Source organism: Protopterus annectens, chromosome 8.part0, assembly GCF_019279795.1.
Source record: "Protopterus annectens isolate FY-2018-M chromosome 8.part0, PAN1.0, whole genome shotgun sequence".
NCBI lineage: Eukaryota > Metazoa > Chordata > Ceratodontiformes > Protopteridae > Protopterus > Protopterus annectens.
In genome coordinates this window covers 1,068,183,656-1,068,203,110 of record NC_056741.1, presented here as the reverse complement: position 1 = coordinate 1,068,203,110, position 19,455 = coordinate 1,068,183,656, and the positions used below count along the sequence as shown (strand labels likewise).

The 19,455-nt window shown below is 37.0% G+C and overlaps 1 protein-coding gene across 1 annotated transcript in view; it reads left to right on the top strand.

Annotated features, from left to right (window-relative positions):
• The window catches only part of LOC122809222 (B-cell receptor CD22-like), a 346,467-nt gene extending 327,451 nt beyond the window's left edge, over positions 1–19,016 (top strand). The window contains exon 8 of the mRNA XM_044080536.1: positions 16,061–19,016. Coding sequence (XP_043936471.1) covers positions 16,061–16,144 — 84 coding nt within the window. The 3' untranslated portion in view covers positions 16,145–19,016. The remainder of the gene's footprint in view (positions 1–16,060) is intronic.
• The last annotated feature ends 439 nt before the right edge of the window (positions 19,017–19,455 follow it).

Here is a 19,455-nt window from a genome sequence, read left to right as displayed (position 1 = left end):
TCAGTGCCTTCCATACTTTTATGCCAATAGCTGTACAGACAAGGGCTAAAGGTGGAGGTGTCTTAATATACATCAGTGACAAACATACCTCAAGGGTGATCAGACAGGATGACATGCTGGAGTTCGTTCATGTGCAAATCACCATATACAAAATCCCATACCATATCCTAGTCAGCTATAGGTCATCCTCCATGTCCCAAGAACCTCAGAATGCATACTTGGAGCTACTGGATACCATCCAACCTAGCATACTACTCATGGGAGACTTTAATTATCTCTCTGCAGACTGGGGCTCTTACACAGCCTAAAATATACTGGGGCAGAGATTCATGGACTTTGTAAATACAAACACCCTAGACCAAATAGTTAAGACACCTACTGGAGGCTTCAACATACTGGATCACATGTTTACAAATATGGGGGAATGCTGTACCCCCCCCCCAGTATCTCATCTTCTCTGGTAAGGTCCAATCATAAAGCTATCTCCTTCAAAATTAACTCTGTAATTCCATTAAAACAAGTAACAGTTAGGAACTATTCCAAGGTTCCAAGGCAAATTACCTTATATTAAGTGATGTTTTGTCAAAATGTAATGCCTTCCCAAACCTAGATAACATAGCCGCCTATGCTGAATTGCTCTCAGAAACTCTGTACAACTATGTAAATGGCTGCATAGAGGCTGCTGTACCTATCAGAAGTAAGCCCAGGACTAGTCCAGAAACAAACTGTTCTAGTGGAATCCCAAATTAAATAGGATATACATAAAAAACAAAACAAAAAAAAAATTTTAAAATCAGGAAGGGTAATTTCCATAAAGATAGCAATTCTCTCAACAAAGTAAATAGGCAACTGAGAGGGTTAATTATGTAATGTAAAGCCAAGTTTAGGGTTACGATAAACTTCCAGAAGAAATATAACCATAAGGCCTTCTATAGCAGTGTCAGAAACCTCAATGGCAATACACAGCAATGTTCTGAACTGGTGGTTAATGGTGACACATTTACTGTGTCTACCAATATAGTGAGCCAGTTAGGGGAAAAATTCAGTTCCAACTTTACTCATCCTCACCTCCAACCATCCCCTCAAAATTACCCTCAACCATAATCCCTCCAACTATAACTATGGAGCATGTACTGGCTGCACTAACTAAAGCCAAGAACATGGCTTCATTGGGGCCTGATAACATACCAGGATGCCTCTTGATTAGCCTAAAATAGGAATTATCATGACTCTTGGAGTCATTATTTAACTATAGTCTTAAAACAAGCTTTTTCTGTGGGGAGTCTGCATGTCCTTCCTGCGGTTGCATGGGTTTCCTCCGGGCGCTCTGGTTTACTCCCCATGCCAAAGACATGCCGTAGGTGGATTGGACACTCTAAATTGGCCCTAGGTGTGAGTGTGTGCATGTATGTGCCTTCTGTGGAAAGTTGGATGCCAGTCTGGCAACTCAACACCGTAAAACTCAAGTGCCAATTGTTCTGTGGACTGTTGTTCCACTGTGGTGATGCCTAACTGGGAAAAGACGAAAGAAGAAAAAGAAATCTTAAAACAAGCTTTGTGCCACATGAATGGAGAACTGTGATGGACATCCCCCGTCATAAGGAAGGAACTTCAACAGATCCTAGAAACTACAGATCAGTTAGTTTGACTAGTATTATTTGCCAAACCATGGAAAGAATTATCATGGAAATTATCAGCAAGGACATGGAGAACTCCAGACACTGGATACATTCCACTTTGGCTTTTTTAAGGAAGATCATGCTTATTGAATCTGGTGGACATCTTTGAAAATGTCACTAAAGCAATGGATGAAGTGAAAATTGTGCATACTACCTACTTTGATCTGGCTAAAGCATTTGATACAATAGTCCACTTGGACATTGGCAACAAATTTACAGAACTAGATATAAACCCCTTTATAACATGTGAATAGCTAGCTGATAAGACCCAGGAAGTTAGAATTGGTGGGCCACTTCCACAAAGAGGCTGGTTACCAGTGGAGTCCCCTCGGGGGGTTTGTGCTGGGCCCATTCCTCTTTGTCATCTACTTCTGAGATGTCGAAGCCAATGTCAAAGGCCTTTCACCAACCAAGTTCACAAAGGATTGCAAACTGGGAGCAGTCATTGAATTCGCTCAATATGAAAATCCCCCTTCATGAAGGTCTAATACAGTCAAATGCTTGGTGCCAAAGCCATTGTTTAAAAGTCAATACCAAGAAATGCATTATAGTACATTTTGTGAAGTCTGCCACCTCAGTTAACTCCATCATCAATAAAACACCTTTAAAAGTTTATTCAGTAGTCAGTGAAATGGGAACTCATTTAGATAGTAACCTAGCCTTCAACCAACATGTGTCCTAGGTAGTAAGAAAACTCTTCTATGTTGCTCATCTTATAAGCAAGGGCATGGCATCTAGGTCCAGAGAGGTCATCATATCACTGTGCTTGGCCATCATCAGATCCATTATAGAATAAAATGCCCCTTTCATTATGTACATGACAAGAGTCATGCAACAAATGGAACATCTTCAGTGGTTCCTTACAAAAAGAATACAGGTAAACACAATGTCCTATGCTGATCACCTCAAAGCTCTGTCTTTTTACTCAGTATCATGCAGACTTCTGAGAGGCGATCTTTGCCTGGCATACAAGGCATCCTTGGACCCTGTTTTGATGAACCATTTGCACATCCACAAAACAAACAGCATCAGAACTACTAGATTAAAAGACTAAATTTTGCCTGTTACATAAATAGGACATAGTTATATAGTCCTTATCCCTCTTTAAGTGCAACTTGGACCAATGGATGGGCAATTGGAAATTCACCCTGGTCTTGCTCCCATATCTCTGATGGAAAGAGGCAGTCACTAAATCACCACCTACATCAATCAAATTTGTGGGCCACATTTGGATTGCATGACTAGGTTTACAAGGGTCCTAGTGGTTATTAGGCTGATATACCCCTATGAACATTAAATAGAGGCCTTATCTGCCTGAGATGATGATAGCTCTGTTGCATGTAAAGGATCCCACTGCTCTCATTGAAAAGATAAGAGAAAGTTCCCTGATGCCCTATTTCCCCTTAATCGTATACATAACACCTTGGGTAGTATCTTTGTCCCTCTCTCCCTCTCTCTCTCTATGTCTCTCTCCTCTGTGCATCAGCTTGGAATATTCTGAAGGGACATTACTCACAGCCTGATCAGTCTCAGTCTTCCATTCATGTCCAGGATTGTGTGCAGCATACAGGAAAGCAAAAACCTAAGATGCCTTGTTCCAACCAAAATTGAGTTCGCTATTCCTTCCTAAACTCCCCATTGCCAAAAACTCCCAGAACTACTTTAATTCCTTACCAGAAATATATTTCCATCTTACTGTGCATTGCTTGAATATTCTCTGGGCTTTACTGCATTCCAAGCAGATATACTGCCATTAACAGGCTTTACAATAAGAGGAACAAATTGCTCTCTAAGAGTAAGAGGGGGTGAGCCCTAAACTGGAAACACTTTCTCCTCAGCTTAAACAAGCAAATAAGACTTCCTGTGAAGTCCTCCAAAGGTAACTATGAACACAAATTAGCTTGCTCAAGTAAGGACAACCATAAGGCATTCTTTAGTTACACCCGTAACCTAAAAGAAAATGCTCAGATTTGTGCTGAACTAGTAGTTAATAATACCACATATACTGAGCCTGTGGACATTGCTAACTTTAGCCGTCAGGTTCTGTGAAAACTTTACTCCCCTGTCCCCACCACACATACCACATGACATCCTTGCCACCTATCCTTTACCTTGTATCTCTAAAGAGCAGGTCATGAATGCCCTCTTTAAGGTAAAAAACACAGTATCTATGGGACCTGATGACATCCCAGGCTGTGTCCTACATGGGCTCAAACAAGAATTAGCCAACACCATCGGGTACTCTTTTCAGTCATAGTCAAAGCACAGGCTTGCCACCATTATCTCCTTGCACAAAGGTGGCACTTCCACTGACCGTGGGAATTATAGACCTATTAGCCTGTCTACCCTTATCTGCAAGGCCATGGAGTGAATCATCATGGACGTTATCAACAAAGATATAACTAATCCCCAAACACTTATCCCTACTCAATTTGGATTTGTAAAAGGGAGATCATGCCTGTTAAACTTGGTGGACTTCTTCAAGACAGTCACCAAGGCCCTTGACAAGGGGAAATCTGTGTATACAGCTTACCTAGACTTTGCCAAGGCTTTTGACACTATCTCCACTCAGGCATCACTGACAAACTCTCCCAGCTAGGCATAAATCCTTATATCATTAGATGGGTCACTATGTGAATCACTGACAGAACCCATATCGTCAAAATAGTAGAATCCACCTCCAACAGCAGACCTGTAACCAGTGGTGTTCCACAGGGATCAGTCCTGGGACCTCTACTGTTTTGAATCTATTTCTCCAAGGTACAAACTAAAATGAAAGGTCTGTGGCTGACAAAGTTTGCTAATGACTGCAAACTGGGAGTGGTCATAGACTCTCCAAATGATGTCAACATCCTGCAAGAGGGTCTTACACAAACAAATGATCAGTGCCAAAGTCATGGCATTAAGCTCAATTCAAAAAATGTGTTATCATCTCTTTTGGTAAGAGTGATGTTCCTGATAACCACCACATCAATAACAATGCCCTAAGTATGCACTCAGTGGTGAGAGACCTAGGCACATAGGTTGACAGCAGCCTTACCTTTGATCACCATGTCTCCACAGTGGTAAGAAGGGCATTCTATATTGCTCATCTCATAAGTAAGGGCATTGACTCCAGGAAAAAAAAAGAAGTCATAACCTCCATGTGCTCTTCCCTCATCAGGCCAATAATTGAGTACAATTCCCCTTTTGGTATGTACCTTTAAAAGCACCTGCAGCAATTGGAGAGACCACAAATGTTCCTCACAAGGAACATTCAAATTCTTCAGCATCTGTCCTATGAGGATCATCTGAAATCACTGTCACTTTATTCTGTTTCATACTGATTACTCAGAGGTGATCTCTACCTTGCATATAAGGCAATCTTTAACCCTGCTTTTTTGGAAATGCTGCATATCCGTAAGTCAAATGGAACACAGGTCACTTGCTCTAAAGACCTTAACCTGGTATGTTACATTAATGGAAGCTGCTGGAGGGACAGATTTGTCTCCCAGAAGTTACCACACCTTTGGAACAAACTTCCACTTTATGTCAAGCAGAGCACCTCACTGACCCTCTTCAAATGCAATCTGGAGGATTGGATGGGTAACCATAAATTCACTCCGGGGGTTCCACATTTGTCTAACTCAGACAGGGGCAATGGGTGCTAATCGTGGAAATAAGGTTTAAACTTGGCTAGGGTTGAAAGGGCCCTAAGGTTATTAGCCTAGTAACCTCCTATGATCCTATATATGTAATAACTGCATTTTCCTCACCAACACTGCCAACACTCATAATTTTTATCTTCATTTGATAACTTCAATTTATGGAGAGTGATATACCACAGATGAAGGATTCTCATTTATTTAGTCCAAGCCAATTTTTTCTTTGTCTACCTGTTTTCCAGTGGCTGTCTCACCCATTGAATCTTCTCATCCATGAGCTCCCAATATATATATATATATATATATATATATATATATATATATATATATATATATACACCCCTTCTTCGTTTTAACACACTTGCCTATGTTTTTCTTGGAGCTAACCTGTTGTACTTAAATTTCTGCTGTCTTATCAAAAAGTTGCATATTTCTTCAAGCACTTGATATGTAAAACCTTGTGTCACTGGTACCTGAAATTGAAACTGCAGGTGCAAAATGAACTCAGTTTTGCACATCCTATTGATATTATTATATCAAGTATTTCTTGCCAGGTTTTTGTATCTCTTTCTTACCATATAACTCTATCCCATTAACATATTTTCTCCTGGACCACTTACAATTCTCATATATTATCATATTCCATACAGTTCATTTACATCTGGCTAGGTGTACCATTGCATGCCTTCAACTGGACAAGTCAGCCCACACTAAAGTCTCTCCTTTTTAAGTGTTGTTGTCCTTGCATATTCGTGTACCCCAGTTTTACTGTTCAGTCTAACATATTTAGCTAGATTAAGATCTAGAACCTGAGTGCGTGTAGGAGGTAATCCTCAACCCTGTTCTTATTTTAAACCTAAAAGCCATCTTTAGCTAGCCTGTAATCCTTTTTCCTCTACTAAATTCCTCTATGTCTTTTAGTCCCTCAACATTTTCTTCCAGCTTTTATATAAGATGATAAGGGACTTTAATTTATTAATTCTGGGAATAATTAAGGCTCTAAAATGACTTTCATGTATTTTAATATGACATTGAAAGGTGAATTTCAGGCAATAACAGACTATCTAATAAGGAGACTATGACCTGGATTCCTAGACAAGTGCAGCATGTCTGTGCAGTGCTAATATTCCAGGGCATCGCTGAACAAAGGACTAGAAAGTCCGTAAGACATGTAGTAGGCAGGGGATAGTGCCCACATACTAAGCAAAGGACTAGATAAGAAAATAGAGGTGTAGAACTGAGACTGAATAGCATGTTCTAGCATATGATAAGAATAGTGCCACAGCAGCACTCATGGCCAGCATGACAGATGTCACAGCTAAGGCAACTACGGCTGAGTCAAAGCAAGCTCATATGCACAATGCAGTAGTGGATAGCCATGGACAGTGACTTTCTGCCACAAGTAGAGCTGCATTGCTGTGTATAGCAGCGAACAGAAAGACCAGTGTGGTTATGCATACCACAGTGTCAAGCCCATTTGGCATATAAATGAGGAGGAAGTGTGATATATATTAAAGTAGAAAAGGGGGGACAGCAATTAGAGGTAAAAACAAAAGGGTAACCATTAAGCATGAATAGATGGAATAAGGAGAGGGGTAATTTAGGTGGGATAGAGCATGTTTTTAGGTATCACAAAAGAAGTAAGCAGGGAAGGTAGTGAGGGATGGCTTTGGTTGGGATATGGGAAAAGGGCAGGTAGCATGAGCAGACAGGCACACACGAAACACAGAAAGTGACAAACAGGGATGAACACATAAAACATGGAGAATAGACACTTGGTGATGTGGGGGAAGGGTTAGACAATGAACAAGGATGGGGGAATGACACATAAGGGATTACACACACCAGGTAGATCTTGGTGAGCTCCTGGCATGGGTGAATGTTAATCTAGCACAGAAGACAAATAATCAAGGCATCCCTCACCAATATGATCAATATTATGGACTAGTTGTTCCTCCTGCAGGATGGATGGAGGCCAACTAGTCACACAACTCTACCAATTGTACCAGGAGGTGCTTCCCTTTTCCAAGACAGATGCCAGGTTGTCGTGGCACCTCATTAGTGAACACCATCTGAAAAACGGACATTGGAAGACCACAGGAAACTCCTCTTGCCCCCACTCCAGAGAGTCAGACACAGATAGTACTAGCAGTCTCCCCAGGTCACCTCCAATAGTAGTTCATTGATTCTCTGCTGACAGCAAATCTGGTAGACCTTGGTCGCAAAGCTCCAGAAGCAGTGGTTGTCATAGGATGAGGTGGCCACAGCTTCTACTTGTCCTGTTTCACAAATGGACTTGTAGAAGGATGATACAATCAGAAGAAATTGTCACACGCATATGTTACAAACAAAATCACTCTTGTATAGTGGACTAGCATAGAAAGCATACACACCCCCCTGCCAACAAAAGTAGTCTAAAATGGATGATGATGATGTTTTCAAAATCTACTGCTGCATCTACATTTAGTAAAGAATGAAGCAGTTTAACAGTTTTAAAATCTCTGACAGGGACATATAACAGAGATTCATGCTAAGGACATGAGACCCACGGCATCAAAACTACTTGTATGGAAAATAATAGTAAAAGCCATTGTAAGCAAAAACCTTGCATATTAGCATACCCCATAAATATACCAAGAAAAAAAGGAAAGCAATGAGATTGCAAAAACAATCATTAAAAAGATCATAGTATCCACGACTCACTGTTAATTTAAACTAATGCACCTGGTTTCATAACCACTGGAGAACTCAGTAGACTGCCATGTTGAATCAGAAGTGCTTCAATGCAGAGAACTTTTTCCCAGATATTTCTGTTTAAAGAGTCTTCATTAATGCAGCAGAATAATATGTGCCAATCTAATACAATAGTTTTACTGTGTGTGTGTGTGTGTGTGTGTGTGTGTGTGTGTGTGTGTGTGTGTGTGTGTTTGTGCGCACACGCGTGTGTGTGTGTTTGTGTTTGCGCACGTGTGTGTGTGTGTGTGTTTGTGCGCACATGTGTGTGTGTGTATGTGTGTGTGTGTGTGTGTGTGTGTGTGTGTGTGTGTGTGTGTGTGTGTGTGTGTGTGCATATCTATATCTATCTATACACTATACAATAGTCCGAATCCACAATAACCGAACGCACTTTAACGAAAGCGCTTTCTCCGAAAAAGCACTTTTGTCAAAATGCGTTCAAAAAAACCCCAAAAAACAATAAATCTTCTTTTATGCAGGGGAGCAAGCCCCCCTGCACCCTCCGTGTGGGGGGCTGTGCCCCCCTACTTTTATATTCTCACTCTGAGGTCGCACTACAGTGGTAAAAAGGGAATTCTCCCTTAACCGCACCGTAGTGCGACTGGTATAAGCAGCATACATAACCGAAAGTGTTGCTTTGGTGAAGTTTCGGTTATGTATGTTCGGTGATTTCTGTTTCGGCAGAAAGTGCCATCAGTGATCTATACAGATCCCATATCTATATATATATTATATATAAAACTTAAGATTGAACTACACATTCATCAAAAGTGATAGTGCAGTGTGCAGTGCCCTCTTTATCAAAACATAAATAATCTAAATCACAGTTTCTCAAATATTGACATTATCCGAAATAAAAATGTTATGGTTGGTTGTATAAATGTCAGATATCCAATGGAATAAAACTTTGTTGATTTTTTTTTTTTTAAAGAAACAATGTGAGAAAAATAGTAAACCCCCATAAACCCTGGGAGACATTGACAAAGTATATCACACTATACAGTCTCAGAGAAGGAATCCCATCCTACATATAGATTGCTTTTTGTGCATCTTGGAGAAAGCTGCCAAAGACTGATAATACTGGGCTTGTAAACTGAAACTACACACTAAATTAACAGGTCTCATTGTGGCTACATCTGGAGTGTGTAAAGGTGAAACTTTGCAAAGGTGCATACAGCATCAACAATGTTTTATTTTGTTTTTTGTTTAAAAGTTTTTGCATGCACCAAGATTCATTACTGGCACATGCATAGTAGCAGGTCCACATGCATCAACATCTACCTGACAGACAGGAAGAGATGCAAAGCATAACAGAGAGAGCTCCTGTTTCCAGGATCACACCATTTACAGTCGTTGCCAATATTATGGTAAACTTTGCAATACCAAAGAATAATGATGCAATGGGTGAATCACATTTATCAAAAGTTCAGAACAAGTGTGAGGTATGGTAGCAGTACATTGGAAGAATTAAATGTTAAATCATGGTTAATTAAAAATGAGTTTATTAGGAAAAAATTACAGATCCTACCAGTTGTCTCACTGTTGCTGTTTTTAGAACATAAAACAATTTTGTAGATCTAGCCAGTGGTAATATATGGAAGATGGATGGCATCTTTTTTACTAAAGGCACCATTTGTAGGCAATTTATTATGCTTGCCATTTCATGACATATTATGGTTTAACAAATGTAGAGAATTTTGTGTATGCCTTAATATCACGCAAGTCTTATAAAGTGTATAACATGTTGTGGCAATGACTATATGTATGGCTACAAAATACAGCACTACATTTAAAGGCCTAATCCATCAGCTACATAGAGAGACAATGACTTCTTACAATCTACTCGATATTCCACTAAGGATATGGTTTGCTGTGCAGTGGGCATTTCTAACATTGGCTATGTTACGTTGATCAAAACTCAACCAATCAACCACAACATTTTTTATTATCACTCTTTGATACCCTCTCCATTAAATTTGTACTAAAAGTATTAATCTTCATTTCCCAAATTTGATTATACCTCATTTTGTAGCATTAAGGATAATGCTGTTTTATCTGCACCAGGTGTTTATTTTGTTAAACATTTACTGCAGTAGTTTGCATCCCTAGGGGAGGAAATAACATTCTGGTTTGCATTTATTTGCATATCTTTCCAAACATAATACTTATATCTAAAAATATGTAAATAAAATAAGAATGGGTTATCACTGATTAAAGTCCTTAAAGGACAATGCAGCAGGCTTGACTAGATGACCAGCTTGTTTTGTCTCCCATTTTTCTCCCTCTGCAAGTTGCTCTTCCAAGAAACTACAGAACTTTTAATGCAGATCTGTAGGCATTCAAGAAGACTGTGCATTAAGTGAAATGTATAAAATCAGATTCAAGTTTATCAGTAAATAGTTTATAAATAAATAAATAAAAATAGTGTTCAACATGCCAGAGTTTGTTTTTCTTTAAAATAATCAAAAATCTGCTAAGAGAAAAGCAAAACAGCTTCTTGCATCTGAAAAAAAATGTTGAACTAACTTGCTGAAATAATCAAATGAGTGCAAAATCTACACAATTTGCATATAATGAAGATGGGGAAATAAGTCACAGGTATTTATCAATTTTAATATACTTAATGAAGATAAAGCAAAAGAAATAACTTTTCAACCTCTAAGCCTACTTTTCATTGCTTCTTGCTGTTTGCCAATTCTGAGTTACATAACCTTTGAATAATAATTTTTGTAGATAGACCCCCTTGTCAAATACCAAAGAGACACCAACATTTGACATTGCAACCAATTTTATTATATAGCTATACCTATCTATAATTATTGTTAACATATATATATATATATATATATATATATATATATAGAGAGAGAGAGAGAGAGAGAGAGAGAGATGGGTCCACTTCAAAATACTGACCTTCAAAATCCCCAAACTCAAAACACTGAGACCAAAAGTCTGTAAAGCTCAAAATACTGAAAACTCAAAATACTGAAACTCAAAATATCAAAAAAAAAAAAAAAAAAACGGTACGGCAACACAGCTATATTGCAGCAGAACTACATACAGAAACATATTATTCTTCTGCAAGTATAGGCAGGGGGGCAAGCCCCCCTGCAACCCCCATATGTAAAGTGCAATCTTGGAGTTGATATATTTAAGCAACAGGGGGTGTGTGGGGTGCAGCTCCCCACAGGAGGGTGCAGGTGGGCAAAGCCCCCCTGCCTATACTTGGAGAAGAGTAATATGGTTTGTGTTTTGTTTGTTTCAGTATGTACTTGTGCTGGAATATAATAAGTGTTGGTATCCTGTGTGTTTTCATTATTTTGAGTTTCAGTATTTTGAGTTTTCAGTATTCTGAGCTTTAGAGATTTTGGTCTCAGTATTTTGCGTTTAGGGATTTTGAAAGTCAATATTTTGAAGTGGTCCCATAGATAGATAGATAGATAGATAGATAGATAGATAGATAGATAGATAGATATAGATATATAGGTATAGAGAGATTTAAGTTCATCAAACAGCACTATTGTAGATGTGCATAACATCGACTACAAATGATCAACTTTATGCACGTTGATATTCTACTATGCATATGCCAGTAATGAATCTCAGTGCATGCAAAAAACTTGTAAACAAAAAAACAAAATAAAACATTGTTTTCTTGCAGTGGGTAAGCCCTGCACCCCCACATCCCCAGCTCATTATATGTACTAACTCTGAGACTCCACAATTTTCAGGGAAAGGGCAAATTCACCAGTTCTGAGAATCATTCAATCCATACCTCTCAACCTATTGGAGCAAGAAATCTGGACAAAGCCATAAATAATAGGAGGACAAAGTCGGAAAATGGGTACAGCTTTTAAATATTACTCTTACAGATCAAAAATAAAAGGCAAAAATCTGGCATCTATATTAGTTCGCCAGAATCCCATTGCATTGAACACCTATTCGACCCTAATTCAGCGAAAATCATTTCAGTGATTCATGAATTTACTGAGTACAGGGAAATACTTGCCCTACAGCACAACTTTGCCCTCTTCTCCACTGTTGTGCAATCTTGGAGTTGGTATATATAGTTGGGGGGGGGTGTGGGGGTGCATCTGCCCACTTGGGTGGGTTTGGTTTGCTTAGCAGTCAGTCCATTGTGCTGTAGGGCAAGTATTTCCTTGCCTCGATAAATTCAGTGAATCAGTGAAATGATTTTTTCTGAATTAGGGTTGATGAATAGCTGTTCGTTGCAATGTGATTGCGGTGAACTAATATATACCCAAAAATCTTGACATTTTATGAAAATCTGTACAACCTTAGAGGTAAGTTCTAAACTGCTACTTTTGTTGACATATATCAACCATCTGTTTAGTTGACTAAATAGTGGTGACTAAAGATGGTGGTTAAAGCACCATTCCACAAAAGTAGCATAACATATATATATATATATATATATATATATATATATATATATATATATATATATATATATATATATATATATATATATATATATATATATATATATATATATATATATATATATATATATATATATAGAGGTCTAATGTTTCTTCTTGAAAGATCATTCTTTCGAAAAGAAAAAGTACAAACCCATGTACGTGAAAGTGCACTTAAACAAAAGTGCACTTTCGTGACTATCGGTTCTATGAACCGTTAATATTAAAAAAGAAACACTGCAGCACCACATCACACTAGAGTGGTGATAAGGGAATATACCTGCTTCCCCACTGTAGTGCGATCATGGAGTTAGTATATGTAAAGTAGTAGGGGTATGGGAGGCACAGCCGCTTGCATGGGTGGTGCAGGGGGGCTTGCACCCCTGCAAAAATAACTGTAGTGTTTGTTTTTTAATATTACCGGTTTCATTTAAGTGCACTTTCGTGTAATTGGGCTCGTACTTTTTCTTTTTGAAAGAATGATAATGCGTAAACATTAAATAACAAAAGACATGAACATTCATCAGAAAACACAAAACATCCAATATCAACTTAAAATTAACTATTGGCAGTATGGAGAATGCTCGCCATTCATATCCCCTCCAAAGACAGACTTAAAAACCTTAGTCACTTTGTTCAGACTACCAAGCTTTGAAGCAGTGTGCCACTGCTCACCTCAGAATTTCAATAAGCAATCTCAAAGAAAAGAGGGGAAAACAAGAGAGGTTTCAACCCAAACCCCTCTTACTCTGTGCTATAAACTAAATAACCTTCCCTGACTAAAAGAGTTAGGGGAGGCTGGGATGTATTTGTACTAAAAGCCCACACTGAAGAGGCCATCCTACCCCAGATTTAGAGATATAAAAGGAATAAATATCCTATCTTTACCTCATTTCCTAGTATACAATGTCTCTACTTTCTTCACCTAATTAACCCTTTATTCCTAAACACCTCATCCTACCCTTGATTAATAGACAGTTGAAACTAAGCATTTTCCTCCCAATACTCACTGGAGTCTCCAGACAAATACACAGCAAACTATAATTATCAAATGTAAACAGCATAACAGTGTTTGACATTTCAGCTAGTAACAGCAAGAACTCACTCCTGATCTCCTTATTACAGCAAGTAATTTACTTAAGCAATAACCCATGCCTGGGTGTAGGTAATGCTGGATTTACCCATGGTTGGTGTGGTTTGGTCATGAGGGTGAAGCCCGAGTGGCCAAACAAAGACAACCGTGGGTAAATCCAGTATTATCCACACCCAGAAGTGGGTTATTGCTATTATAAAGTGACATTATTTAAGGAAAAAAATACTTACTTTTCTTAAATAATGGCATTGTATAATGCCTCCTTGCTGCTCTTCCGCAGCTGTCCAGTATTCTGCGGCAGTTCTGATGTACTGCACATGCGCATGGTTATGCAGTACATCAGAGCTGTGTGTGGAAGCAACGGAGAAAACAAGATCTGTGTTGCTTTTTAAAAAGTGTCTCGCTATGTTAAAAGAGTTTAACATAGCGAGATATCTTAAAAAAAAGCAACGGAGATCTTCCTTTCTCCGCGTTGTCTCGCTATGTTAAACGGGTTTAACATAGCGAGACAGCTTTAAAAAAGCAATGGAGAAAGGAAGATCTCTGTTGCTTTTTTTTAAGATATCTCGCTATGTTAAACTCGTTTAACATAGCAAGATAACAGCAACGGAGCTCTTTCATTCTCCATTGCTGTCCAACACAAAAAAAAAGACATACTAATGGAAAAAGTCCAGGCGACCAGACCTTTTTCTATTAGTATAAGTCTGATTTATAACGGGCACGCTGGCCAATCAGCATGCACATTTTGGAATATTAATGGGGTGTCGTTGTATAATCATGTATCTCTACCCTGGATTGATTCTGTATTTTCTCAGTCTTTTGTAGAAGTCATTAGGTCATTGATTTATTTAAATCAAAGTCCTTTAATTTGTTTTACTTTTGCTACCTCATCCTAAGTTTATTGATATTCCAGTATAATTCCAGGATTACTTTATAGATTTCAGTGGTTGTATACAGGATGTTTTAATATTTAAAGTTCTGTCATAGTGTGCTTGATTCCTGCAAATGAATCCATAAAGTAGCATGTGAAATTTGTTGAAGAAAATTGGTTTGACATGATTTAATGAGATGTTTTTTAAAAGGCAAATTGAGGTAGCAGAAGGCAGAAGCTACTTTTGCAGGATATGTTAGTTAAAGTGAATCCTGAAGAAAATGAATGACTCTGTTACCTTGAACTTATTTTTATGTCTTGTTTAATTTAATAATAATTGAATATGCCTTGTTTATTTTTATTCATAAGGACAAAATTAATCTTGCAAGTTTCTTGACAAAGCCATAATGTAATAAAATGCAACTACTAGTCATGTAAGACAGTTCCAAAGTATTAAATCATTAAATGTGTAAGAGTTAAACATTAACTGGAGTTAAAAGCTACAAGATACCCCGGAACACTACATGTTTGATTATGTATTAAAATCCATTTGAATCACTTCAGCATTGAGAATGGGTACAGCCTATATATGTACACCTTTGCTTTTGGAGATAATCAGATGAAGCTTTGACATGATATTCTTGTAATATGGCAGAATAGCTTTACAGGAATGAATTTGTTTGGTGATGATGAAATATTACAAAATAGTCATTTTATTCACTACCTGCCATTATAAATGACTAGAATTGTTCATCTGTACAGCATATAGATAGATAGATAGATAGATAGATAGATAGATAGATAGATAGATAGATAGATAGATAGATAGATAGATAGATAGATAGATAGACTTCTAATCTGAAAAATAGGGCCAGAAATATACCATAAAAGGCATAGAACAACAATAACATGTTTTTCATTTTAAGCACTTTCATCCAAAAATGTTAGGAGCATCACCAAAATGCGGTAACCTGCCATCTAGAAGAAAATATCATTTGTCTGTGATTTTTATGTTTTTAATAAAAAGTTCCTTGCAGTTGTAGATAACCAAAAAGGCCTATTTAGTAAGAATAAATGTAAAGCTTCCATCAGCAATGGTAGAGATTTACAAAAATATGATCTACATTGTAAAACAAACTATTTTAAGTGAATTCAGAAAAGTGATACATCCAGATCTAGAAACTTACCTGTTTTATAGAAGTGTTGAGCATTTACTCCATTTCTGACTACTTTTTTCACAAAAAAATGTGTTGTCATGCAAGCAGTAGAAAGTTCCATGCAAGTTGCTATCTCTCTTATCAATGCACACTTTGGAAGGCATACCTAGATGTATCATGCACAAAAGCACAAACAAAAATCCTGCAATTAAGTTGTTTTTGTCCTGTATTCATATCACACCAACCATGCATCTCTATGTATCTGTGTTTGTGAATATTTCTGCATGTTTGCAACAGAAATGCAATACTTTATGTTTGTAGTCAAAGTACAGTGATGAATAATAAAAAACTGAATTGAATGCTGCAAATGCATATGTAATTTATTCTTATAAGCATTTGCTTTTTTGACTGATGTAAGCATTGTGATATGTTTTTCAGAAAAGAAATCCTGAATTTGATGTCATGAGTCCCATGGATACTTCTTCAGTCATTGCCATAAAGTATATGCAAAGGAACTTTTGAATTCAAACTTCTATAGCAACTAAATCACATGAAAACATACCAGATGGTTCTAAATATGACCTACATACTCACCATATTTCAAAGTGAAAGGAACTTGGCCAGAAATGGATCTTAAGTGTAAATCTTGGCATTTATCACTTTTCTCAGTGGGTGGAACTCATGCAGATAGTCATTAATTCTTTTAAAAAGTTGCTGACACAGTAAGTTAATCTCGAACAATAACTACAACTGTGGAATGCACATAATGTCGTCAGGCATGAATTACATTAATAGATTTATGAGATTTGCCCTGGGAAAATGGGACTTTATATATGTGTGTATGTGTATATATACATACAATTACATCACAGACAATCTGAAAATATTATCAAGATCATCGTACAAATATTTCATCGTAGACCAATTATAAATTCAGCTATCAAATAAAAACACATAAAACAACCACTCCTCAGTGCAAACCACTAACACATTGTTCTGAATGCTTTATAAGATGCTAAACTATGCACAAAGCAGTATTGTTCTATAAAGAAAAAAAAACTTTCAGAAAGTTATAGCTGCTGAGTATTAAAGACACCTTCACAAATTCACAGCTGCTCAGTATTAGTATTAGTAGTAGTTCCAGTTGAGGCACCATAAATTATGAGGATGGGTTTTCCTCCATACCCTTTTAGCATGGGGCTGTACTTCCCTGCACCTTTACTTTTAAACAGTAACAAAACAATTGCATAAATACAGCCTGAAAAAACCACTTGCATTTATGCTATAATTTGTGACTTAATTATAGGGTAAATTCAAATAAGAGTAATTCACAATTCATGAAGCAAAACTACACACACACACACACACACACACACACACACACACACACACACACACACACACACACACGCGCATATATTGGAGAAACTGAGAAATTGCAGCTTTCAAAGTTGAGCAAGAACCATGATTTTTATAGTGTATATCCTCTCCACTCTCTTGGGTAAACAATAACCACCCACCTACACCCCACCCCTAGCAGTTATTTATGAACCTTTAATGCAATCTTCTCCATAGCACTCTAGCCAGTCTCCTACCCATCTTCCATGTCAACCTTGAGTCAACACCTTTGTTCCTTTTTGTAATAAGACAACTTGCTATCCCACTTATAAATGTATCTTGAGGGGTTAAATATTTAAGTTTGTGTAATAACTCTTGATATTTCCCTCTAAATTATGTTGTATTAAATTAACACAAAATAACCTTACAATCATAGTTACTGAAACTTTATATTAAGGACCCCTAAATAAATAAGCATCAGTGTTGTACATTTGTGAAGAAGTGGTATTTGATAACCACCAGCAGATGTACTATCATAATTATAAAGCAAAAACATTTGGCAAATGCAAAACTGAAAATTACATGTTTGTTTTCTTAGAATAATGGCCTCAGTGGTAGTCAGGTAAAAGAGATAAAATAACTTCATTTGAAAACTATAATCCCTTGGTACAAATTAACAAGTACCTAATGTGCATGCTTTTACATTGCTTTAATTTTACATAGAACCTGTGTAGTGCAAATACATATGAGTCAAGCTTTGCACTGGTGATGTGGGCATTCAATGTTAATTACAACCTGAGTCTAAAACAGAGTATGAATGTATTTCTTCTGCTTTCTGTAATTGTTATTAAAGGTGTTGTTTTATTTTTTATTATATTTATTTGTAAGGATACGTAACCCCACTAGGGACAAAAGTCTGTTTTCAGGGGTGACATGGGAGCCCTATCTATTTAAGTGGCTTGCTCAGAGCCGCACAAAAAAGAAATGGACAATGAAGGAATTACATCTAGGACTACAGACTGAAACTCATTCAAACTCATAAACTTTGTCCTGTACTATAAGCTAATACATTCTTGATATAAGTTAAGGAGAGTCATATATAAATCAAAATATTTTTTCATTGTGGGCTTTATCATGGATTTCTTACCTGAAGATACATTAATGAAATGCCACAAAAGGTTGTGTCTGTGCATTACAACATACTACATGCATTTCTATGTTAAAAGCTGGTGTACTCTGGGTCTTGCCACATACACACTAAAGCTAAAAACATATTATTTTATTTAACCCATACAGAAATGTATACAGAATTAGAATTTTGTAAGATCACTTTTGCTTGCTTAATTAAGAGTTATACATAAAAGGAAACACAGTATCCTTGCTAGCTAATAATAGTGGGAATAATGTATTTGACAAAAGCAAACAAATGCTTCTTAGATTGCAATACCTATAAGAAGTAAAATAATGTGCCAGTTCTAGATCTGAAGTGCATTTCAGAAATAATGTTGAAAATAAAACTAGAGAAATGTTTGATTTTTTTTTCCTAAACTAAGAATTAATATATTTTTATAAAATATTGATCAGTCGTTTTACAGAAGAAAGCACTGGTAAAAGGGGTTTGCAAACCCCAGACAATTCCCAGTGCCTATGAATAAGTAAACCTCCTTTTTTTGGAGAATTTGTAAAGATGTATCATGATGCTGAAATTACATTTCTTGGGAACGTAGACTGAAAGCAGAATGAAAGTTAATCAATCTGTGTAGCTCAAGGGAACTATATGAAAAGTGAAGTTAGAACTAATGATAGAGTTTGCTCAGCCTGATGTTCTAAAAGATACATATATTTGTATTAAGTATATTTTTTGTTCTCATAAGTGAGGCTTATAAGAAGCAAGCTGAAGCAAAATTTAATACAATTTCTATTACCTGTAATGAAACCCAGTGCTCATTCTAACACTTTTAAATGTACTGATTTCAGCAACAGTTGTAAATAATCATTATTTATATTTCCAAAGTGGACAATGTGAATGTATAATAAATATTAACTGTGTTTTTTCTACTGTGTGTTTTATATCTCAGTTAGTTGATTGTTATTCCTGTCTATGCCTTACATGAAGTTTCATTACATATGTACATATAAAAGACCAACCATTTTTTGATTATATCAATTAGTTATTGATCAGTTAAGTGCACTGGACATAATTATCCCTTTTTGGGGGCAGCCATCTGGTTAGTTGATTTGCTCTGTGTCAAAATGTAGGCAAATGAAGACAAAAGGAATCGAACTCTGCAACTGGGCACAGGAAGCAGCTCATTGACAGATTTTTTTTTGCCTTGTTAAACACTTTTTATGGGTTGCCAATGAACTGTCGTATCACTGCATGATTAGCTGTGCAGTTATATACCATTTCGTCTTTTGATAGACTGGTACATGTTCTGTTTGGGCTTTAGAGGTGTCATTGTTTTTTAATTCATATGACGTAATCATGCTTCTTT